This window comes from Euwallacea similis, chromosome 3 (assembly GCF_039881205.1).
Source record: "Euwallacea similis isolate ESF13 chromosome 3, ESF131.1, whole genome shotgun sequence".
NCBI classification, from domain to species: domain Eukaryota; kingdom Metazoa; phylum Arthropoda; class Insecta; order Coleoptera; family Curculionidae; genus Euwallacea; species Euwallacea similis.
The window spans coordinates 3,986,854-4,012,298 of record NC_089611.1 but is presented as its reverse complement, the minus strand read 5'-3'; the positions used below and the strand labels follow the sequence as shown (position 1 = coordinate 4,012,298).

Here is a 25,445-nt window from a genome sequence, read left to right as displayed (position 1 = left end):
TTTATAATAATTTTCGTGTAATGTCTTTTGGAATCAAAAATGCACCTTGTACTCTTTTGATGACTCAAAGTATTGGCAGGATACTTGCATACATTTTTGAAAGTATATTTAGACGATGTGATCATTTACAGTCCAGATATTCGAACGTCTCATTTAAAACATCTTCGGCTTATCTTAGAACCTTTTAAAATTCATAAACTTTAATACAATGTATTTTCGATAAGCGGCCTACATTCGGATAAGACACATTAAGGCCAGTCAACATTTTTCGATGTGAAGTATCCCTACTAATCGTTTCTTCATTGTCAATAAAACACCCTTTGTAATCACCGTAGCTTTGAACTTTGGTAACACCTCTTTTACCAAAGGATTTAGAGTATTAAAAACCAACCATAATTAGGTCTTTGTTATTTCTAAATGTGACGGAATTCTTGAAGGTACAGCATGAGGTGCAAGGGCGGTTTTCAAGTGTTAAAGGCCATTATATGCAAAATGGAATTTCTTGTGTTTACTTAGGTCCGAGCAATGACTTGCGGTTCGTTTACAAATAAATTTTCCCAGGCACTTTCCGAAGTGTATAATTTTAAGTGGAATGACCACACATACTACCCTACTAATAGAAAAAAGTTACAATTAGGCTGAAGTACCCTGCTGGGACCTAAACGAAGGTGGATTTTTCAATTTCCAAATTCAAAATACTAGTTTTCCTTAAAGGATTTTCATTACAACTTGTTGTTGTTGATGGGCAACATATTGTCTTACAAAAAAGTACCACAAGCACGCCTCAAAAAACCAAATTCCTGACAGACGGTCGACTAATTATAGCTAATAATTGCCGTCGATCGGGCACTTTTTCCACCGCAAACCCGCCTCTGATCTTAAGTATCTCTTCCGATGATAAACGCCAAAAGAACAGAGTACCACCAACTAATTAAAACCCAGTGGAGCGTGAACGATTGGCAGTAAAATTTGTTTATACCCCCTAGTAATTAAAGCTTATTAAACGTGTAGCTGGTAGGCAACTGTAACCACTGAGTTGTGTATGACAAGGTTTAATGGGACCACTGTGTAGAGTCATTTGTGGCTCTCATCAGATTTCTTTTTATATTAATATTTTGTGTCTTTGACACATGTAGTTTTATAGTAAACAGCAGTGATGAATAAACTTTCTGATATTTACAGCTAATTCTCAAAATTTACAAAAAATCAGTTTCCTTTACTATTGCCTAAAACAACTCAATTTACGTTGCAACTACTTCGAAAAATTATTACATTTATTGATTTTTTAACTGAATCACAGATAGACAGCAATAAAAATTAATTACTTATTTGAATTAACAATTCACCGCGACCACCCAGTACTGTGAGAGTACTTGACGTCACGCCACGTCTGACGGCACATGCCCGGCATTCGAAACGTTGCAGTATTTGTGTGTTCCCAGAATGGCGGACCCATTTGTATTATTGTATTGTTGTTGCAAAATTATGAAAATAATGTGTGAGGAGACAATTATTGAGCTCCAACCGTCATGGACAATGAGCTTTGCCGTTGGCTGACGTGATTTTTTGTTCGAGGGGAAAACACTACCATTATGTCGTGTATAATAGTGTGGCCAACCAAATTCGTAAGGCAAGTGTTATTTTGCAACATTTATATACTTGATATGAATTAATGAATATCTAAACAAGCGCAGTAGCGCATTGCGAGCACATCTACAGCGGAAGAGATCAAAAGGCGTGTAAATATAACATAGTGTTAGTTTATTCTAAATAGGAATGAACAGTCGTAAAAGCGATACGGAAGCTTTCGCAGCTTAGTCAGTTGAAAAACTGAAACACATTATGATTTATGGAGTTAAACTTTTACTTTCGTTGCAAACGTTACTACATATCAATGTGAAGAAGGTTAGTCAGTCTTACTAATTTCAAAAGCAACAAAGTCCTCAAAAAGCCAAACCCACAGCAAATCATTGTTTGAAGAGATTAGAGCATGTTTATAGAATCGTTTTTTTCTCATAACCACAAACCTAGTGCAAACACATTCCATAACAATTTATTACAGTTTTCTAATGAATTTTACCCAGATATATTACTTATCAAATTAGTAGGCTAAATTTCAGTTTCATGAGGTTTAAGCAATATTTGACTAGACAATTTGTTTTAATTATTATTTTGTGAAAAATGATGTATCGTAGTACGAAAAATTAAGAGCGCTTTTTTATTCCAAATTCACCATTTATTGAAGGAAAAATTTTCGTTTTGATGGAGATAGAGCGTACGTATTTTTTTCTTTAGAGTAACTACAATAGTATTTTCGGGCACACCACTGGTGAAAGTACCTTTGGCAACAGATAATACTCACAAAATTTCAGAAAAACCATGAAAATGGTTTCAGAGAATTTTTTCTGTACTTCCGATTTTTTTAAAGAAAGTGACGGTCTGTATATTAACACCTTGTACCTCAAATCTTACGAATTCTCAGACAGAAAAACTTGTTCCACTAACTCCACTACTCTCTCTCTCCCTCTTTCTGTCTCCTCAAGACACATATCTTCCGTCGACATCAAGTTAATTTAAGACTTCTACGACCTTGAGTCTCTTGGTCCTGCCCTGAATTCCAACTTCGCACCTTCTAAAGTGTTCATAACTGTTTATTTCAGCAAATTTGTGTGTGTGTGTATGTACAGGTGATTTCATTAATAACAACTGATAGCGGATGCAGCATCGTTACACATTGTTGCTTTTCAATAGCGCCGGATACTTCCTCTTTTCCCCCCGAAACTTTAATCATTTCCGGTATCGCCGTCCCCCCTCCTCCCTCAAATACCGCCCGCTTTCACAAAAATAGAAAATATCTCATATATGAACGGGTGCACGATGATAAAGTATGGTACATAATGAAACCTGTACTCCATGCGTTTTAAATTGATCTCCGCCTGGATAACGGAGTCGTATGGCATTAATCATAATTAGATGTAATTTGCAAGTGAATTAGCTCCAGTAGCGTAGAGAGTGAGGTTGATAAAAATATTTTGTGGTTGTTAGTGCGTGGAATTTTTCGCGTTCTTTACGACTGATTTATCGGTCCCTATGGACAATTATTGTAAAATAATGATACACGTGGTATTTAATAATAATTTCCTCTGTAACGAGACACTCCATAACACAAATACCTCGAGACGGAGTGTTCAATTAGTTACGCAGAATGCAACAAAGGTGTTTGACAACTTGTATATTAATCTGTCCCGATGAATTACTCACGTTACAGTAAGAAGTGCAAATTGTCTATGAATCATGCAATTAATTCCAATAAAAAAGCGTACTCATTAATTACCTACATGATTATCTGTGACCTAAAAAAATACGATTTAACGTCAGATTACGGCAACAAAAGACCGTTTTGACCCAATTCCATTTCTGAGGGTCGATTTCCATTTTTATTGTAATAAAAGATCACTTAAAACGACTAGGAGCACCACTAATTACGGTAAAGTTCCATCAGTTTTAATTTCATGTTGGCAACAAATTTTTACGCTCGCTGACTCCAATGCTGTCATAAGTTATGAAACTCTTTTTTTTGTAATGTTCGGTATGGTTATGTGTGTTAATGGCAAGAATGCACCTGCTCGCCAGAGTCCACTAATTCAGTTGAAAATTGAAAAAAAATTTAGAGATTAGTTGACTCACCAAAAAGAAGATTCAACTAACATGTAAGAGAAAACAAGAAGACTGAAGGTTTTCCGAGCATTTTCATTATCTCATCTCTTTGATAGCAGAAATAACAAATGGGTTTAGAAGATACGGCTCTCGCACAAAATGTGTATGGAAGGTTAGACAATGGAAGAAAAGAATTTTCTATAGAACGGTTGTCACATGTTTGTACCGGCTTTTATATATGTATATAGCCTACATGTATTCATACAAGATCATCCACTTCAAGTTGCCATCCATAGCACGTGTCAGACCCTTCAGACTTTTCTCAGATATTCATTGCAGAAATTATACGTTTCAGCAGAATATATGCCAACTCCTCCATGTTTCACTTCAACTTTACAGTTGCACGATACCAGTTTATAATTTGTTACCTTAACAAAAACTTGTCTTCGACATTAATTCATTGTTCACTTAGTATTAGCATGTGAGATTTATCTTCAGCTCCCTCAATTAAATATTCAATCTCAAACATCTTAATTTTTATTATTTTTTAATGCGATCTAAACTGCTTGGCGCAATTCTCTTTTTATCCAACGTAACAACAAGCAATTCCGATATTTGTAATCGTTATTGCTCCACGCAGTGCTTTATAGTTGGCTTTTTGAGCTGTCAGTCTTTGTAAGATCGGACAAGATGTTCTAAAAGCTGCATGGTTTTGGTCCATGACGTGGCACTTATGATCTTCGGTGACATATCTTCCACATGATTTAGAATCGGTACATTCTACTGCCAAATATCGGAATTTGTGCCAATTATATTACTTGTATGTTACTATGTACAAATATACAGCATATTCCACCCTTTTTTAGACTTTGATAGTTACTAAATATCGAATTCAGTTGGGTTTTCACTGGTAAAGCTCTGTTACGACTTCTGAAGTACCCCATTTTTTTAATGGTACATCCATTAGGAATCTTTTAGTACCTACAAATTTTTTTTAATAAGAATTGTCGGTTCCATTCACCTTAAGTCGATTTTACACGTCTATGGTTCGGCCAAACGAAGCGTTACTCTGAATAAAAACGCGACGCAGTACTCGGTCGTGGGCGTAATCGCGTTGCTTGCAATTGGCGATCACTGGACCGCGAGAGGGCCGACTCCCTATCAAAGCAAAAATCTCAACGTCGAGAACAATGGCCGACTTCAATCGGCATTAGCGTCACTCGCGTTTCCAACATATTAAAAAAACTAAGCAAAATTGTTTCTTTAAATCTCCAAAGAAAGTTCGTCTTCCATCCAAAATATTTAACATGGGAATTTTGTTTCAGATCCGCGTCAATGGAGCGAGAACCACGTGGCCCACTGGCTCCAATGGGCAGCCAAGGAGTTTTCCTTAGAATGCAGCCCCCTTCACCAATTCCGAATGAAGGGCAAGGACATCTGTGCTATGGGCAAGGACGCTTTTTTGGCACGAGCGCCTGCTTTCGTAGGAGACATCTTGTGGGAGCACTTAGAACTGTTACAGAAAGGTAATTTGTTGAAATATTCAATAAATGATCCGAAATTATCGATAAAAAGTCTGAAAAATTATTATACATTCTGCATGGGTTTTTTCATTCTCTGGAAGTATACCTGTACTCTACTAGTTATTTTCCGTCAACTTTCGTTAACACGAACACTTCATCTGACTTTCTCACTCCTTCAGATGTTTTCAAAATCCAGTACCAGAATGGGTATTTACTTCTCAAATTCCTCAATGAATCCTTGTTAAGGGCTCTTTTCACTTTAACAGGTTAAAGTCGTTGAACTTCTAGATTTATTTAATTATATTACTGGTCTTTGATGGTTATTACTAGTGTTTCACATTATTTATTAATGGTGGTTTAACCAGGTTTGAATACTCGATCTCTCGATAGCTCAGTTTGGTATTTCAACGAATTTTATAAGCCAGTTACTTTATTATTTCATGTTTACTGCTTCTACTTCAGTTGACTACTAGTGCTTCATTGATATTTAGTATTAGACATCTCTTGTATTTTAATAAAGCCAGTTACTTCTGATGTATTACTGCTATATGTCACTCAGGTTTCAAAATATATAAACAAATTTAGAACCAAGTTATTACAGGTTATTTCAATTTTATTTTAAGAAAGCTTCAAATTTAGTACTAGATACTGCTTCAAATCAATTACTACAATCATGTTTGAATGGTACCTCCAAATATCTGATACTTTAACGAGTTTTACAAGAAAACTATTTCAGATTTATTACTGGTGCTTCATTAATGCTTGAATATGTACTATTTAACAAATTTTGCAATTTAATAAATTACTTCATATTTTTATTTTTCTTACTAGTGTGTTAGGTTTGTATATTACCTGGAAATCCTTAGTATTTTAGGTAAATTTTGCAAACCAATTACCACAAGTTACTTCAGTTTTATTACTGGTGCTTTATTTAAGTTTGATTGATAGCTGGGAATATCTGGAATCTTAACAAGCCATGGTATTTAACAAGCCACCACTTCAGATTTATTACTAGTGTTCTAGTTCTTCACTCATGTTTGAATACTACCTCGAAATCTCTGGCATTTTAACGAATTTATACTTTCTACTAGCTACTTAGGTTAGTTCAGATTTCTTACTGGTGTTTTAGATTTATTCCTGCTCCGCGCGCAATAAGCCAGTTTTTAGTAGATGTGCAACATAATGCATCATTTTATGTTTATAAGCAGACACCATATTTGCATTCATGCATATACACTTTTAATTTTTTATAGGCTGCATTTATGCAGGTACTTGAAAAATTAAAATCGTAAATTTGTTTTTATTTGTATCACAATAAAACATTCCTTGATTCATCATTTCACGTAGTAGTTCGTTTCGAATAATTTTGAATTAAGACAGAAAATTCGACAACAAGCGTCTACTGAAACTTTATTAAATTATTTTAGATGTCGAAAAGGAAGAACGACTCTCCATCTCCAATGCTATGTATGACTCCATATGCGTCCCGGAAATCCCGCCTTTCATCGACTACACGCAGGCGCCTGTACTCAGCCCTGCAGAGGACCGGAAGCCTGTTCCCTTGACAGCTGTCACTCCACCCCCCACCAATACCCCGGCACCTGCGCAACCCACGAATAACAACTTTCTACACGATGGTAAGTACTCGTTATTTCTAACAAAAAAACCTAAACGTAAAAATATATATGAAATAACCAAACTAGCAAGGTCAAAGAATGACCTTAAAACTGCTCCTCGGGCTCCAGTTTGCTGATGCAGTAATAGCATGTTAATCTCTACTTTCATTACGGACTAGAACTTTGATATGGTAAAATTAATCGAGAAGATATCTCTTGTTTTATTATTTGTAATAACTCCTTAAGAACTCGTTATTTCATCACACCAAGGTAATAATTTATGGCTGATACACGATTCGGTGTAATGGTAGCTCCTATGTGGTACAGTTATGCTAATTAAAGCCGAGCTCTTCTCTTGGCGTGTTTAAACCTCTGCGGGAATCACCAGTTTCATATTGAAAAAAAAAACTATATATAGTAAGTATCTGTTTTATAATTATTGAGATGTATTGATGGAAACTGGGATGATTTTCCTTAGCAGGATATTTTCTGAAGGGGTAATCTGAAGATGAAGACGTGGTTACCCAAACTCAAGTCTTCGTGAAAATTACATAATTTCGAATAAAATTATCTGTCCGGTCACTTAATTTACAAATGATTGATGTTTGACTTGGCTTCACAGGAAGTTGGCCAGAAGAGCGTTCTGAATGAAAATGAGGCGTAGTGAGTGTTATAAGGTTTATGAATCGAACGCTCAGCCTGCCAGTAGCCCGAGAATTATAACTGTTTTCTTCGAAAAACTGGTACTACGATGTTGTGCAAGATGCTTGAGTTGATTTAATAAATGGATTTCGTGATTTGAAAGATTTTCCATCGCTACCTGAGTCAGCGAAGGAAATATCTACAAAGAACCGCAATATTTCCTCCACACTTGTGAATAAATTTATGCTTTCTTATGTAAATAGTAATTATAATAATTTTTGCTACATACATATGATTCATGCACGATAAACGTATCCATTATACGCGTTATTAATGAACTCTTTGCTACTGATGCGTAAAACAAGACCTAAATACGAGCAATTATTGTTGGTAAACCGAAAAATGGAGGCGGTCTTACGATAACGCATATGCTTGAATATAATATGTCGGCCAGACAAAAGATGTTTTAACGTATTAACTTAACCTAAATTAAGTAATAATAACTTTCGTATTTAAGGTGCCGTGACGACGTTTCAGTTATGCAATTTACGGCCCGATGGTCATACAAGGTCTGAATGAAGAACACCTTTGTTTCTGGTTCTCGGTTTTTGCACCATTTGAAGGTTATGATGGAAATGAAAATTATTGGTAAAGTACTATCTTCTTCGAAAGTGATATGGATTTAAGCTAAGAATCTCTTATAGTAGTGAGCAGATGATTTCAAGTGAAAATAGGTCTCTGAAGGAACTATTTTCTGAACAGTTTTATGTAAAAAGCTCACCTCGCTAAAAAAATCTTGTACCTCATCCTTCATGAGAAAAACTCGACCTACTTAAGAATATTTAATAGCGATGTCCTTAAAACTTTTGGACTCCGTATTACAGAGCCCAAGTTTAGAGAATATCTTATTCATTTTCTACATTGTGCCACTAGTGCTAAAATGCCTCGATAGATGGTTCAAAGTCCACGTACAACTTTAGTCCTCAAGTCGGCATCTAAACATTTTTTAAATTCATTTTTCTAACAGTTTTCAACTTTGATATGCTGATTAGCAAATAACGATGACTACCACTTTATGATGTGTGCGTTGTCATGTGTTGCTTATCTTAGTAGAGATGCATGTTTTAAGCTTCTTGTATTTAAAATTTGTTTTTAAGACCTGTTTTAAACAAAACAACAAAGAAGGAACGCCTTAAATAAAGGAACCTGAACTGCATGGAGCACTTGAACAATTAATACCACTACAGAAAATGTTCTGTATCGTAAGCTTAATTCTCAAAAAGTATATTCTGAATTTCCGCCATTATTGTCAAAGTGTATTTCTTTTTATCTAGCCATCAATTAGTTTCGGTTTCCAAAATCGATGTTCTGGCACTAGTACATGCCACAGATCAATGTTGTTTAAAAGACGAATTAACAGAATCGCACCCATTAGGACAAATATCCGGAACATGAATCTAGAACGTACACCCTCATATTTTCCATTCACAAATTTAAATATCATTAAAGATATTGCAAATCTACATTCCATCGAGATTACAAATCAGAAATGTTTAAATCTCTAGAAAATTAATAAAAATCCAAAAACCCTTTAAATAGAAAAAGTGAATCTAGACTTAAATTCGCCCAAACAAAGTGACAAAACTGGGTCAAAACCCAAGAATCAAACGAGGATGAAGGATGAGTTTGATAGTGAAAGCCAGATAAGGAATATTGCACACAGTTGCTGCAAACCTCTAGACATGGTTCGCTACCCTGCTAACAATGCTAATAGCGTTCTCTATTCTTCTTCTTTAGTACTGCTCGTCTCTCCTCCTTTTCAGTTATTAATTACCCTTTCTGCTGAGGAAATCACAATCAAAACGATCCTCCGTGGTGTCAATCTTGATATGCCCAGTTCACGTTAATTGAAGAATCGAATCGGTTAAGTGTCTGTTTGTGGTTTCGTGGTTTCATGAATCAATGGTGCCCGATTTTCTTAATCTCAGGATGGCTATCATTTTAAGAGGTGCGTATTATTGCTCTAAGGAGATAACCCTTTGGAACCCTTTTTCAAGAGTCTAAATATAGCGGTCGTTTTTCCCCATACGTAAACAACGCAGCATGTTCCTTCTTCACTTCAACAGCCCTCCAAGTGGAGTCCATGAATGAAGTGCCCTGTTTAGCGGTAATAAAAACAAGTGGCCATGATTCTGTCGCACGTGTTCCCAAAAGAACCCCTGACATATGAGCACTACTTCCCGTGCTTTCACGGTGTCGAGATGGGGTAATGTAGAGGGTTGGATTCCTGAAGTAGTTTTCGGGGCCTACTATGCGCTTTTCTTGCCTCAACATTTACGGCATGCATTGAACGACACAGGATGCGATTTGTTAATGACTCTCGGTACTACCTAGTTTATTTATGCCCGGTAATTATTATTAAAGAGGTGATCGGCCAGATCTCCATGTAAGAGGAAATGCTTCGTTTCAGGTCGGAATCGAATTCTTATCGGGCAGGGTTTTTAATATTTCCTGCTTTCTGCAAAAGTCCGGAATCCTGTTTACGAGATACCGATCGGGTGTCGAAGGAAGGAAACTACATACCTTTGTCACGACAAAAGATGCCCCTACTGGTTTATAATCGTGTTCGTTATCTCTACATTGATTGACATGAATCTGATGAGAGTCATAATTTATTAAAAAAATCTCGATCAAAAAACTCTGCTATTATCGATTAGCTGCTTTAATGGATTGCATTACTTTGCACTAAAGGTGTAGAAGAGAAAAAGATGTTGACGCAGCCCCGCGGAAGAGTTTTTCAAGGAGAAGTTAACCAGATGTATGCAAAATGGCGGAAAGGGTTTTTTAAAATTTGCTAACTACTAATAAAAGCCATACGCGCAATATTTGTTTCCCTGCATTCAGGAGCAGAACCCAGAACACCTGAAAGGATGTACGCGAGTTACGTACATAAAACATGCAGAATTTATGCAAACTCGATTTATTTTCAACATTCACTTTTTTCCGGTTTTAAAGACATTCACCAAAACTCTTAAAACAAACACAAGCAACAGTTATCAATAAAAAGACACCATCAGGCGCAAAGCTCGAGCACAAACAGATAATGCTGAACCTTATCTAGTTAAAACACACACATTTTTATTCAAAACAAACCAGTCTGGGTTATCTGTGTCTTCAATTGGGCATAGGGTGTTATTTACTTGTTTAACTTAATTATGAGATAATTGAAACAAATGTCAATCTATTAGCGACAGTCTCAGTTGTAACGGTTGACATGGTAAATTGGATCTTAAATGGATTCTTGTTAGTCATAATATGTAAAGTGATCCATAGAAGCCGGTTTTAACACTTTATTGTGAAGGAAAACTTAACCCTCTATAGAATCAAATCAAGAAGTTCCAGTTAGAGAAGCCAGGGAATTAATATATACGATATGTGTCATATGGACTTTTTTTCTACCAAGGTGATCCCACTCGAGGCACACCCATTTCCGTTCCCTGCTTTAGTGGTGTCTATACAAACACACCAATAATGTCTTCGGAAGTTACCACGTGCGCCATTTTCCTTAGGGGGTAACCAGAGAAGATTTTGCGGACCCTTCAGAGATTTTATACCTACTATGGTGATCATGTGGTATGACTCAAATAACAGAAGTTGTTTTTTTGGTAATTTTGGTACTTTAAAGGTGGCAAAAATTGTTTGTTCGAATTACTAGTTTACTAGATTCGATTAAAACATAAATTTCAAATACAAAAAATGTGTTTTCTTTGCAATTGTAGGTGGATGATCTTGTCAGAAAGAACTCAAACCAATGCGTTTTGACAGCATTGCGCTACACATACTTTACAATATTATTTAACAATTACTTTTTACAAAAAAATACTAAAACTTACAGGGGCGTAGAATCTGAGATCACAGAGTCTATGTGGCGAGTAAAAAGCTATTTTTCTGAAATCGTTTGTATGAAATGGGCTTGCTGTACGGGTAAAAACAGCACAAAAAACAGGCACTGCGATTTCAGGAATTTTGACCAACTTCATTAAAGCAAAAAAAGGAATGCTAGTAGATATTGATTTTACCCGTTTCTCGTAAGTTGGGTGATTGCATATAAGAGTTTAAGGTTTTGCATGTCAACAATAGCTAAATTTCTCAAGTTATAGCATCCCTAAGTGTAGAGTAGACTCTCAGGCTATGTCAGAATAATGATTATTCAATATGGTCATTGACAACAGCGAAATTACTTTGATAATGATAGTGAAATTTTTGTCATTAGTAATGACATTGACAGTTGCATTGCCCTTATAGCGACCATATAAATAAATTATTAAGGCCAAAAAATGATTCATATTTCTAATTTCTTCTTACGATCCATTTTAACTATATCAAATTTTCGAGGCTTAATTTAACAGCTAATGAAAAATCATATGTCCGTACTTTATAGCAAACAATAGGGCTTCGTCCATTGACATTCGTGCTACGTTTAATTTTCTGGTGTCAAATTGGAAATCAGACGGGCTTAATTACGCCGCCAACGATCAAATCCCGTGCTGCCCCCTTTATTTAAGCCAGTTAATTATTTATTTGTTTTTTATTCAAGCATGCTAGATGTTATCGGCCATGTTTCCTGTTTTGGAACGGAAATCGGATTTCTGTTTTATTGTTTTTTATGGAGGTGTCCAGGGGATCTCGTGTTTAGGGGCATAGATGATAATAATTATTACCAAGTTCATCTCATGGCAAAGATTCGCAATCTCCGCGGCAATTTTAGATCCAATTTTTGACGTTGCCTCACGTGAAATTTTTATATAAAAAAAAAAAATCGCAGCTTCGATTACATTGCCAAAGATCATTTACAATAAACACATAATTAGTCCATGGCAGAACTTAATTTTGATGTATTACCACTAAAATGTTAATAACAGGATGTAACTCATAAAATTTCGTAACAGACATAAAAGTTGACACGCCATTCACAGACAAATATCCGAATTTTGTAGTGCTAGTTTTTTCTTTATTGACTTTTCTGTGTACGCGACATATCCGTTCGATTTTTCAGCCAGATCCAACAATTTCTTTTTTGCCGAAGCGCCCACGGGGTGCTGAATTCGAAACAGCCTTATTAACAGAGATCTTAATCGCGATTAGGGCTGGAAACGTGCTCTGTATGCGCTTCACCTGGCCGAGGGTGGTTTGAGGGCGTACCATTTTTCATAAAAACAAAGCAGGGTGATGACACTATCGACCATTCTTTTTAAACAGGTGCGAAAAGTGCAGCACAGATAACGGCATACTCAGATCTTTTTGGAAATGGCCCTAAAGATGGCTTCAGATAGCGAGTTGGGACGTTGTGTTGGGAATACCATATTGCGTCAAGCTGCTGTAATACTTGCTTAATTAACAATCCGAATAATATTAATCGCAGACACTATTTTTAATCACTTATTCTAATATTCAAAACAACCGGAAAAACTTATTATCCACGTGCGTCGTTTTGAATTTTGACACCCGAGATGCATAATGCGTGGATTCCTCTTTCACGACCGATTTAAAAATGTCCGTCACGTGCCACCAATCACTTCCTGTCTGCGCGAAGGTTAGGAAATAATAATAATTCAAAAGAGGCTTTAGAGAGCTATTAAAAGGGGCTATCACGATGATCGTTGGGGTCGTTCCTTGTACACCACGTTCATTAAAAGAACTTCATTACCTGGGCTGCAAGAATGAGCATCGATCTTCGGAGTAGAATAAAAAAAATGGGGGCGGTTTGCATCCAGCGTGTGCATTTGGCAATCGTATTGAAACTGCGATTGAGATTCGAGTGCGTTTCACGACATGAATGAGTCGACGAAGAAAGGGAATACGCGTTCATTGTGAGCACTTCCGGCCGGAAACTCCCGCAACCTGACACCGACACACATGATTGTCCTAAACTTACCCAAAATTGTGCTAAGCGAATGGATTAGACGATATGAGGCGGGATTGATTCTTCATAGGTTTCGGTTGTATGAAAAAATTGATTTATGGTCTCTACGGTTCAAGGTTCACGAAAAGTACTACCAAAAGCAATGGATTTCTGGTAAATGTCACAATAAATAAGTAAAAGTTGAAATATGAGTTTGACCGGAGGGTTGTCTCAAAGGTATAATAATTATGCGTTTTGCATCTCTAGTAAGTTTTTGCGATCCAGTAAGCACTTGTAAATTTTTTATCGGTTTTAAGAATACCATTTATTACAAATTCATTGATTTATCGCACTAATTTATGTAATATTTTAGTTTTTCACTAATTTTATGCTCCTGTCTAAATTGCCTATACATAGTTAACATGAGTTCAAGAGCTCTACTTTCGTAGTTTTTCTCCCTCCTCAAAGTATCGATAAACATAATTTTTGAGATAGTCTCAAAGAGATGAACTCTAATGGGGTGATGTCCCGAGAACAGGCTAGTGGGTCCGGAAAAAGCGTTAATACATAGAGAAACGTATACAGTGGGTAAACAGTATCCACCTTTATTAATAGCACAATTCATCCGCAGATTCCCTATATAAAAACATAGGTTAAAATTAGGTTGATATTAACCTAATTGCTATATAATCAGCTAGACTGGCAAAGTTTAAGATTATTAATAGAGGGGTAATTAATGATGATTGTACTCCCTTCTAAAGATAAGTAATATTATTTTAATTTGACCTGCCGGAACCTCCTAGGATACATAATATCCTCTGAATAAAACCTAAAAAGTATACAAGACGTTTGGATGTTTGAAAAGTAAATATGTACAATCCTGAGTTCAAAAATGTTGAATGTAACACATACAGGCTGTTTGCTGGTCTAAAAATTCTAAATGTTCAAGTAATAAACTATCTAAACTGCATCATTGGTCATTTTATGATAATATGCGCGAAAACAGAGCACACACATTGAGAAATCGCGAAAATCATTGCGTGAAAAGAAGAAAAAGATAAAAGAAAATTATTTCAACTTTTTCTATAGCACTTCGAAAGTTTATCACACATAACTATAATATTAAATTCGATGTGGAGTCTTAAGGTCACACGACATGCCACCCGTTGGTGCTGAAAATCTTCAGGATGTTAGCTAGTTATTTTGAAAGGAGATTTCCATCCGTTTTTCCAAGCTTATTGTATTCCAAAACTATTGTCACCGTAAATTTTTCACTGCAATTGAGACGTAATATTGTGCAGTCAGATTTCCCAACAAAAACCTTTTACATCTCTGATTACATGAACGAAACCACCTGTACTACTATCTTATGCTCAGAAAAGCACCTTACACCCTCTCAATCGGTCTCTAGCAAATTCTCAAATTTCAAAATCTCACACTATTATACCTATCTCAAAGAATCTGCTTTTTTCATCTTTTATCCTCCGCTTTGGCTAGGTCTTTACAATTGTCATTTTCGGATGATGCTGGTCTTTCCCACGTATATAACCATCAAAAGACTGGGACCGCCTAATTTTCTACCGGGTGAAACAAAAGACCTTTTTAGAGCACCACTTCTTGCAGTCTCCGATGCAAAGAGACGCATTAGGCTTTTGTCTGCTATAATAGCGTCTTCAGAAAAATTCTTCAATGGTAAATTGTATTACATAGTTTGGTGGCAAAAATGGGTCTGTAGTCACATACATAATATCAAGGCCGGAAATGCGATATAAACTATCATGTGGTTATTTTAATTAACACTATGAGACAAATATGTAAATTCCGATTATTTCGCAAATCCACTGTAAAACACATTTTTTTCGTGATTCGTTCTTCTTCCCTTTTAATGCCCCATCATAAATCTTACGGCTTTATTAACTCATCTCAAAGATTTGCATAAACTGATTTGAAGCAGTAGCAATTTTTTTATCAGACGAGGCATATCCTTCGAAACCTCATAACGTTAATGATCTAATGTTAATAATGTTATAAATACGTGATTTTACATGTTTTATATTGAGGAAGTTACGAGTACATTTATCGCAACAACCGGCCTATTTTGAACACTGAATAAATTTCAACATTTTCCCGTTTCAAAGCATTAAACGCAGGCTCGTTTTGCATTTACAGGTTGTCCCTAAAAAACCTACAGTTTGGATGTGTATGCGTGTAATTGAGAACGTGTTATGTATATGACTTGATAATCACTCGAAACCATTAATGATTATTAGGAGGAAATCGAGTTGTCGTTTCCTTTTATAACCAATTAGTGCATTAATTCGATTTTTCAATTCATTGATTTCTTGAATGAAGCAAATTATGAATGACTGATTCCACTATCATAGAACTCAGCCTAAAGTAGTAGTTGTATAGAGAAATGATTGACATCTTCTATCTCTAATTCCAATAGCTTTAATTTGGTCTTTTCAAGTTTACCTAGGCGTTCTTTCCCTTCGTAAACATTTTTTTTTGAAGTCATACTAATCAAAATACCATAACGGTAATTTTTGAGACGTTTATGTAACTTTCCAGAAATAGGAAATCAATTCTGATAACTGATGAGAATGACCTGATTAAAAATTAGGAAATGTGCTTTTGGACAACTAGCGATATTGTGTGAGAAAATATTTGATAGTGTGCGATGAGTGGCCTACCTATCAATATATAGCTTCTGTGTACGTAAAAGATGACCATTGTTAACATTGACTTTTTGGTTGAATATTCACCTGATTTGAGATGGATTTTTCTGTTGAAATTGTTTATCTACGGTTTATACGAAATTGAGGAAAGTATAAAGCATAGGAAAACAATGTTTTGCAGAGTAAACCAAGTAGCTAAATACATTTTCGATAGCGTAACGTACAATATTTTTTACGACAGATTTTAGTTGATACTTTCCAAAAACATTGACATTATTTAAAGTTTTACAGTATCGTTTCGCAGACAGAGGGACCGGATCAAACCATTACCGATCCCTTAAGGCAACTTTCCTCTCTTGACCGGCGAAACCTTACTTTGAGGCATAAATATTGAACAGAAAGTGCATACTTTCTGGCTGGTCATAAAAAAATAAGAAACTTCATTTTTTATATGTATAATTTCCTCTTATAAATCAAGTTATTTTGCTGAATTTTGCCGGTAACGAAGCATTAATTTTAGGATCTAAAATTCTTGATATGCAAGAATGAAAAAAAATTCTCCAAGAAATACATGATGTATGTACCTATTATACGGCTAATTATTGATTACCAGCTCATTACGGACTAAAATTCTTGCTGCTCTAATTGCATTGGAGTGTCCCAATAAAATATACCTTTGAGATTATTTAGACATCCATCACCCCAATTAACCACATCGATCCCGATCAAAACGTAATCTCTAATTCCCGGAGAATTTGAAAACCTAATCAAGCTCTTAATTTGATGTAGGTATCTCTGCAACGTAAAGATTCAAATCATCATCAAAGTCCGGTAATAAAGGCAGAATACCGTTGGAACCGGACTTTGAAACATTATCTCCCATTAAACCTTCAACCGGAGTGGTTAATTACCATAAGAGGGCGCTCGACGACGTTCTCAGTTCTTGCTCATTCAACCGTCGTGAGCACATAGGTGGGGGGAACCACTATCGCGGTCCTTCTCAACGACCCACCGCTTTATGATGAGCAGTTCGGCAACGTTCGCAGAAGTTTACGGACCGGCAGTGACGTCATTTACGAACAAAATCGCGACAGTTCGGATACGATTACGAGCGGAAACAACACGGCGGAGGTAGCGGCGATACGTCAAAGCACCATGGTCCTACAGGTGCTTGACCATGTTGGTACCGGGGAGGAAGAGTCGTTTTACGGGGACTGTCCCACCAGTTTGTCGGGTACTATTAGTTCGTATACGAATTTAGATGTTACTACAGGACAGCCCACTTGTACTGTCATCTCTCCAGGTTAGTGCTTGGTAGTTATGAACAAAAATGTGTTACTAAAAGTAATGCATATTCGTCAATCTTTAACTAAGGTTTTTCCAAAAAGCTCTGCGTCGAATTTGGGAAATTTTACTAACAATACTGAGCAATATCCGATTGGAAATAATTGATTCTTATTATGTGTTTCCTTGAAGGTTTGATGTCCTACTATACAATTGTAATTAAATTTGAGGTTGCCTGTAGGTCACGTTATTGAATTATTTATTCCTATAAATTTCCGAAATATCCATATTCGCGACTATTTTTAGCCTTTTCTCTCTCATCTTGTGTCAATTTAGGTCTTTTTTATTCGTTTTTGGATTGCGTTATTTAAATATTAATGTAAATATTAAAGAGTATTCTACACAGGGAAAAGAAACTAAGACAAAATATGTACATTAAACTAGATTTTCAAATAAAATCAACTAGGCGTATTCATGTTTTCAATATTCACGTAGAAAATACTTATTTTACGACAAGTGAATTATTTATTAATGAAGACAATTAATAAATCGAATCTTTAGCGTTTATGTAGAAGTAGGTTCATTGAACCTACTTCTACGTAAATACTAAACATTCCAAGTTGAAATTATTTCTCCTCAAAAATCAATATTTTATTCAAATTCGCGTTAATGGAAGTCGAGATTATTAATTACTCATCAATATGAGTGTAAGTTACAAGATTTTTTCCATCACTCTAAATTTAAAACTCTCTACCTACTCTAAGTGATTAACACTACAATATGAGATTGAAAACTTCTAAATCAAAAAATGAGAGTCCGTCAGAAATGACAGACAGATATTGATGATCCCTCGGATCAACTTATAATCAGTCCACAGTTTTTGGCAAAAGCATACGCTTTTTATAATAAGTCGGAACCTAAAACAATATTTTTCTTCACTGTACATCGCAAAAACAGATAAATGCACATTACATAAAAGGTACTACATATTTACTTAAATTACATTGGTGTACAATCTTAATCGAATAGTAAATTTGGAGACCCATTGCAAGGATGTTTTAAAAGCTCATTCTTTAGACAACATTTTAAGCATCCTCTAAAGTGCTTAAGGGATGTACCTTAAATTTAAGTGCCTGATATTGATCCTTAAACGGGCACTTAAATTTAAGCAACCCATGTAACATGTCAATGTTGACTTTAAGGATTGATAAAAGAAGAAACCTCTCAAACACCTTTTGAAATTTTATTGCACAAGCGTCGCAGGGATCGTTATAAGATAATTAGAATATATGCCAAAATTCATCGTAATGAGACACTCAGTGACAACAAGAGTGTCAATCTGAGTTGAAAAATTGAAATAAGCAATATTCTACTACAAAAGCTAAAAGCTAATCCAAAAAGCAACTAGCTGTAACCAATAATAGCAATTCAAACTCCCAAATTAGTAATTAAAAAAATTAATACGTCAATGCTGTGTTGTCGGATCTTCTCCCAGTACACTTCTCTACCTAAACTGGTTTATATTATACTAAGACCCCGTTTTTATCCTGCCTATACAGGGTGCCCTTCTCCTTGTCGCAGAATATTAACAGCTTATTTTAATCCATTTTAAGGTCACATTTCATTAGGAACTTATATGCCAAATGCTTAGTTTTCTCGGTAACAATAAAGCTTTAAATACTTTTTGAAATTTTAAAACAAATAATAGAAACTTTGCTAGTTTTCACGTATAATAAAATCTATTTTTCTTGGAGTGCCGATAAACTAGCTTTACCTCATTTAAGCGCTGAAAGTGTCACTTCACTGCACGTGTGCTGTAAAAAGTTTCGCCGCACGCAAAGGGGAATGAGTAGCTCTAAAATTATACAGGGTGTTAATATGACATATTCATTTGTGGTACGAAATATTTTAATAAATAAAGGGCGATCGTTAAAAAACCTCAAGTAGGCGTTGATGCCCCAGCGTCACGTCTTCGAGGTTTGCTTTTATCTATTGGCAATATCACACGCTTGATAATAACCCTGAATGGCTTAATTAACGCCCGACATTGACGGTTCACCACTGTTTTTTTTTTTAATGATCACACGTCATGAGCTGTAGTGTCTGAGAAGTTCAAAGAGTTTGATAAAAAACATAAACCTATGACAACATAACTGTTACATTGATCGCTATATTGGACTTATTCCCTAATTCGATCATTGTTGATTATCATAAATGTGAATTAAAATTCTAAATTCGAAAAAAAGCCATATGGGTTATAGAGAAAGTATATAGCGGAATTTTTAATGAATGGTGATAGGAGGAAGTAAACTCGTTAAGACATTATTTCAAGCAAATTAACAACATCAAAGACTTGGATCTAATTTCGAGTTAGAGACATAGTGATAGAGAATCGTGAACGAGGTCTTAAAGGGCATTCTTATGAGGGCAAGTTGGTAAGAGTCTGTTGGCACTGAAACGAAAAGAAGTACTTGGAATATGAAGATCTGAAGATGATTCCTCTTTTTTTTAAATTTAACCTAGACTAAGGTTTTATCTAGGACTCTTCTAAACATCTTTCTATTTAGAACTTTCTGACTTTGTTCAATTTATGAGATATTTCCTCGATTATAACATTTATTAGTTTATTTAAAATCAGTTCTTTTGGACACAGTTCATAAACTAGATTTAGTTTCTCGAGATCTATAATATTTGAATTTCATCACATTAATTGGCTTTCAAGAAAAATTTAACGGTTGCGTATTTGATAACAATGTTTATGACATGTTTATATCGTTCCGTCTTGTATCCATTGCCTCCTTTCCCCGTTGTTTTTCTAGTTTTTTTGTATTATCCCACGAAATTATGCTGATCTCTTTAATCAACCATTTTCGTTCTCCACATAAATTTCACTATACACATTTTATATTCCATCGAATTACTTGTTTTTCACCAGACTACACGATCAGCATCAATCTGAAATGACACAAACAATGCAAAACCATCGGAGCGCAACTGAGTTACACGGACACACAGCAAATTTGAGTCGCATACACATTTTATACGAACAGAGGTCGACAACTCAAATAATATAATTTCAAAATGCCATGTCGGTTTCGTAAGTTGGGCGGTCCGTAACCGTCAAACGGTAATTTTTCAACGAGTTTCCCAACGACCACAGTAATAATTTTAAAAAGCTATTATTTGATGGTAGACGAGCAGACAAATACGCATGTGCCCGTGGAAAGTGAGGATTTAAGTATGTTGCAAAAATTGTAAATTAAGGTGAGTTTTTACAGTCTGCCAGTTTTGAACCTGAAAGTTGTTACGTGCAGTAGATGAAAGAGTAACGTATGTTGTTTTTAAATTCGTTACAGTTTATGAATTTGAAAACGATTGGAAGTGGTTTTGATTTTAAGATCAATGGGTTACCACATTTACTGAATTTTTACTTACTTACGATTCCTAAACGCACGTTCAGTTTTCACACATATAGAAAATTTACACTTTAGAGGGCTGGTCTGCCCCTTAACTAACCCCAAATCCAACGTTTGTGATGGAGAAATGGGGCATATGTTCGAAAACGATCGATTCGCAGCTGACTTTCGGGTATTACTGTATCTGCCTTATGGCCTAACCACCTGTTACAGGGCTCGTGCTATCACACTGACAAACTTTTATGTATTTTTCTGATTGTGGGCAATTATCCCGTCGACCGTTAGGTTGTCTACAAATTTGCATCCCAAGACATCTTGCAAACACCTTGCAGCCATATTTCCACAATAGCGATTTTATCGGGGAGGTTCGACTGCGAAAATAACCTGTTGATAAGATCGGTTGGAATTTTCGGAAATCTTATCGGGTGATATGCAGAAAGCAAGCTGCGAGCTGTCTCTGATAAGCATGTTTATGAAATTTTGGTAGATTAACTTAAGACATGTCCAAAACAACTTTACCGTACAATGATTAGAAGGTTCCGAAATCATGGCTCATGGTCAGCCGACAAAGACCGGAGTGGCTATTTTTTAAAGTCGAACCGCTCGGACAAGTGCAAGTTTTCAGTTAAAAATACAAACTGGTGTATAGGAACGAGACAGGTGCTGCGTTTTGAGCCACCTGCTGCACCGAAGAAGTTCACTCTCGACGAGAAACCGAGGGCCTTAACATCTTGAACAATAATAACGGCCTTATAGTGGGTCGATTGGAATAATATTTTCTGAAGCATTCAATTGGAAAATTAAATTTCTTTGCGACCTAAATACTAGATATTTCGCATATCACAATCCTAACAAACATTAAGTCTGAACAAAAACATCATTGGGCGCGTTAAACATCCGACATTAATCGATTGAGTGGACGCAGACCTTACACCCTTTTGAGTGATCATCCAAACATTATCATCCGGTTGTCGGTGAAGATTTGCCAGCCCTCTTTTTTGCGTAGGTATTAGTTTACACCTCGATGGAGAATAAACGGCTTCCGCCATTTCAATATATTGTTTTTCACTCCAGATGAAAATAAACTGGACATTTTCTATGAGGTTTGCGCCAGCAACGCAGTTTTTCTGGATGTAGTCTTGTCAGAGCTTCCGCAACGTGTTTTAGTATTGAACAGTGCGATTTTTATCATGAATGTGCATTTTGCGAAATGTATGTATGCTTTTAATAATTAGAACATAACTTATTTACAATCTTAAATAGCATTTTTCTCTAAGCCAATATCCAAAGGCAAAGCTTACCGTATCTTGAGATTTCTTATTGTTTCAGCAACTTTAACAATTCATCAATGATATGCAGATCTTTACCTTATATTCGGGTGTCCGTGTTGGTCTTGTAAATTACTCTAATAGGAAATAGCGAGATAGAATCAATAGAATATTATATAATGTCCACATATGATATGTATGAGCGTTTTAAAGTCACTCCAGACACCGCTTAAGGAGAAAGAACAGGTGTCGTATAGGAGTAAAAACACAGTTGAAACACAGATTTTTTTAGCATGTTTCGAAAATATAATTTTTACAATAAATGGACGTATCAAACGAATGCAGGCATTCCATTAAAATTAGTCCCATTTTTTAAATAGAAGATCACCAAGCATTAACATCCTTGTAACGTCGCGTTTTGGTAAAAGATGTCATAAGCTGAAACAATCGGCGTATATAGGAAATAAAAAGTCATCGTTTCATTCGATATCGCCGCCATGGATTTACCAAAGAATGTGACAAAAAAATTCCCCCTTTTGGCAAATGGAGACGGCAAAAACTGTAAAAAATAAGTCCTTCTAGATCATTGCCTACAGGTCAGAAATTTTTTAACTAACTGTAACAAATAATTCCATTGTTTGCAAAAAAGTTCATAACGTTAACGCTAACGCTTCATTATCGAAATAGTGTTTAAGTTTTAGATTTTTTCGAACGAAGCAATACCATAGCGATTTGTGTTTATGTTCATTTTTCGATTAGAATCATAATTCCTACCGTCAGTATTTTTTTTACATTTTCAATCGGAACATTCTGTATACAGGGAGTATCATCATGTTTTAATGCATAAAATTTAATGGGTTTTTCTACCTCAACAACAAATTACACTAAACAACGTTTACAAATGGTCTAAGCACAGTAACTACACATGCGCCTAATTTATAAAACGACATCAGCAAATCGGTCCTTTATTAAGAAGAACGTGGTGCGTAGTAGAAATGCGCCGCAAAACTGTTTCGACCTCCCTGCGAGATTTTCATAGCCAATTAACGAACTTCACTACTATCCTATTACCAGTCGCTATATTATGGGTTATCTATTATTATATCATTATCAGTGACAATATCATTGTTGTCTGACTGTGAACATTGTAGGTTTTTATCGTATAATTATGATCACAAACATAATGAAACTAGCGAGAGAAAATTATGAAATCACGTTATATACTGCGTAATTTCAATAACTATTCGTTCTCTGCTCTTTCTTAACCATTAGTGTAGAAAGATTAGAGAGAAATGTGGAAGCTCGAAACAAAATGGAATTAGGAAAGTCCTCAGAACTATGTATTGAAAAAAAGTCCAACAGATGTTTGTTGAAATTGTTGGTAATTAAAGATCGGGCTGAACATCTCCCTTTTCATATTACTTAAATGGTACCCGCAATAGACACTTCCCCTAAATTAGCAACATCAACGAAGCATGGTTGTTTCTTCCAATTTAGATACAGCAGATTATTCCGTATATTATTAATCTGACAAAAAACCGTTTCCTGTCTACCTATTGGACGGACAAACCGCTTCTCACGCTACGTTGCCGGCATTTAACCAAATCTGCTTTTTCCGCCAAGGCCATGGTTTCTCGTTAACTATAGTTTATTAACGAGGAATAATCGCTGATTCCTCCAAAAAGGCGGTCCTCAGGCCCCCCAGAAGATGCCCCATTCCGCGAGACTGCTTCACATTCGATTGGCCCACCACAGGCCCGCCTTTCGCGGCACGGCGTCGTACTCGTGAAGCTGCGTCCGCCCATCGAATCCGCTAACCTATACGCTCCACTCCATCTAGCACCTAAACTAATCGGTTACGGTTTATTTGAGTCATCACTTTTTTGTGGGAGATCTATTTGCATGTTAAACGGTTTTTTTGTCCTGGCGGAACTTTGCTTTATGTTGGTTTTCTTGCGCCATTTAGGTGTGGTCTTGTTTCGCTCTAAATGTTTAATTAAGTATACGTATTTGGTATTGAACTAAAACAATCGCTTTAGGGAAAGTTCGAAATCACTCTAAAAATTTGCCGATGCTGGATCTAGATATACTTTTTTACTCTTATTGACTACTCGAACTGTCGATAAAGGAGCTGCAAAACGTGTCGTAGGAGTAATTGGGAATCCAAAATGAATGGCAAAAATGCAACCAATATCTCACTCCACTGAGTTAATTTAAGCATCATCTAAGTGATAGACTTCAGTTTTTAAAAGTGATCACGCTAATATTTGTTACCCATTTTCATGTGTTTCACAACGCTCTTATTGGTAACTAAATTCCTCAATAATTCACCCCGCAGTTCAACCACATCAAAAAATGTTTTGTTACAGGCACGGGTCGGTTTAGCGACACCCCTTATGGCGACGCCTATGGCAGTCCCTACCAGGAGGGTTCCCCGTACCAAACGGTGCCCAGCGGCGGCTCCAGCGGGTCGGAGCAATGGGGGCACACCCCTAGTCATGACTTATCGATGGGTAGTCATGCACCCCCTTCGCATCATCCTGACACCAAACCAACAATGCTACAAAACGGGATGCTAGCGGGATACCCTAGTAACCCTCCGGGTACTGGCGGGCATTGCTTCTCCGGTAAGTAAAAAATTGTCATGAATAGTAGACATTTTTTATCCATATTTCTTTTTGAGAAGCGACTGAAACCTTCCATACATGTATTCAATACTTTTCAATTATCATACTTCAGAAAGTCACTTCTTTGATTCCCAGGAACGGGTCGGTATACCGACGGTTACAGTGACATGTACGGACCACCATATGACAATTCCCCATTCCAAACGGTGCCGAGTGGCGGTGGTAACGCCACTCCAGACCAATGGGCCCACAACGAGTTGTCACTCTCACACCATCCTCATGGGCATCCAGCATTCTTACCTCCTGGATTGGTGCGGGATGGCCTGGGAGGGATCTCTCAGGACACCAAGCCAATGATTCAGAACGGGATGATAGCGTACCCGAGCAGTCAAACTGCAGGACCATGCTTCACCGGTAATGTTGGAATAATAGGAAATTTTGCATATGTAATCTAACAACGTATTTCTTAGGTTCTGGGCCAATTCAGTTGTGGCAATTTCTGCTGGAGCTTTTAACAGACAAATCCTGTCAAGGATTTATATCATGGACTGGAGATGGCTGGGAGTTTAAACTTACCGATCCAGATGAGGTAATTGATCAATATTTTTTCTTAAAGCTTATATTTTGTTTATTTAAACTTTGATTTAAAGGTTGCGCGAAGGTGGGGCATAAGAAAAAACAAGCCTAAAATGAACTACGAAAAACTGTCGAGGGGGCTGCGCTACTACTACGACAAAAATATTATTCACAAGACTGCCGGCAAGCGATATGTGTATCGGTTTGTGTGCGATTTGCAGACTCTGTTAGGGTTAGTTGATACAAAAACTTTTGA

The 25,445-nt window shown here is 36.3% G+C and overlaps 1 protein-coding gene across 2 annotated transcripts in view; it reads left to right on the top strand.

Moving 5' to 3' along the window:
- The window catches only part of pnt (pointed), a 76,315-nt gene that overhangs the window by 48,180 nt on the left and 2,690 nt on the right, over positions 1 to 25,445 (top strand). For both annotated transcript variants that reach the window (XM_066406506.1, XM_066406507.1), the window contains 6 exons: positions 4,983 to 5,183; positions 6,608 to 6,817; positions 24,356 to 24,613; positions 24,749 to 25,027; positions 25,084 to 25,202; positions 25,264 to 25,421. In XM_066406506.1, the coding sequence (XP_066262603.1) occupies positions 4,983 to 5,183; positions 6,608 to 6,817; positions 24,356 to 24,613; positions 24,749 to 25,027; positions 25,084 to 25,202; positions 25,264 to 25,421 (1,225 nt within the window). The remainder of the gene's footprint in view (positions 1 to 4,982; positions 5,184 to 6,607; positions 6,818 to 24,355; positions 24,614 to 24,748; positions 25,028 to 25,083; positions 25,203 to 25,263; positions 25,422 to 25,445) is intronic.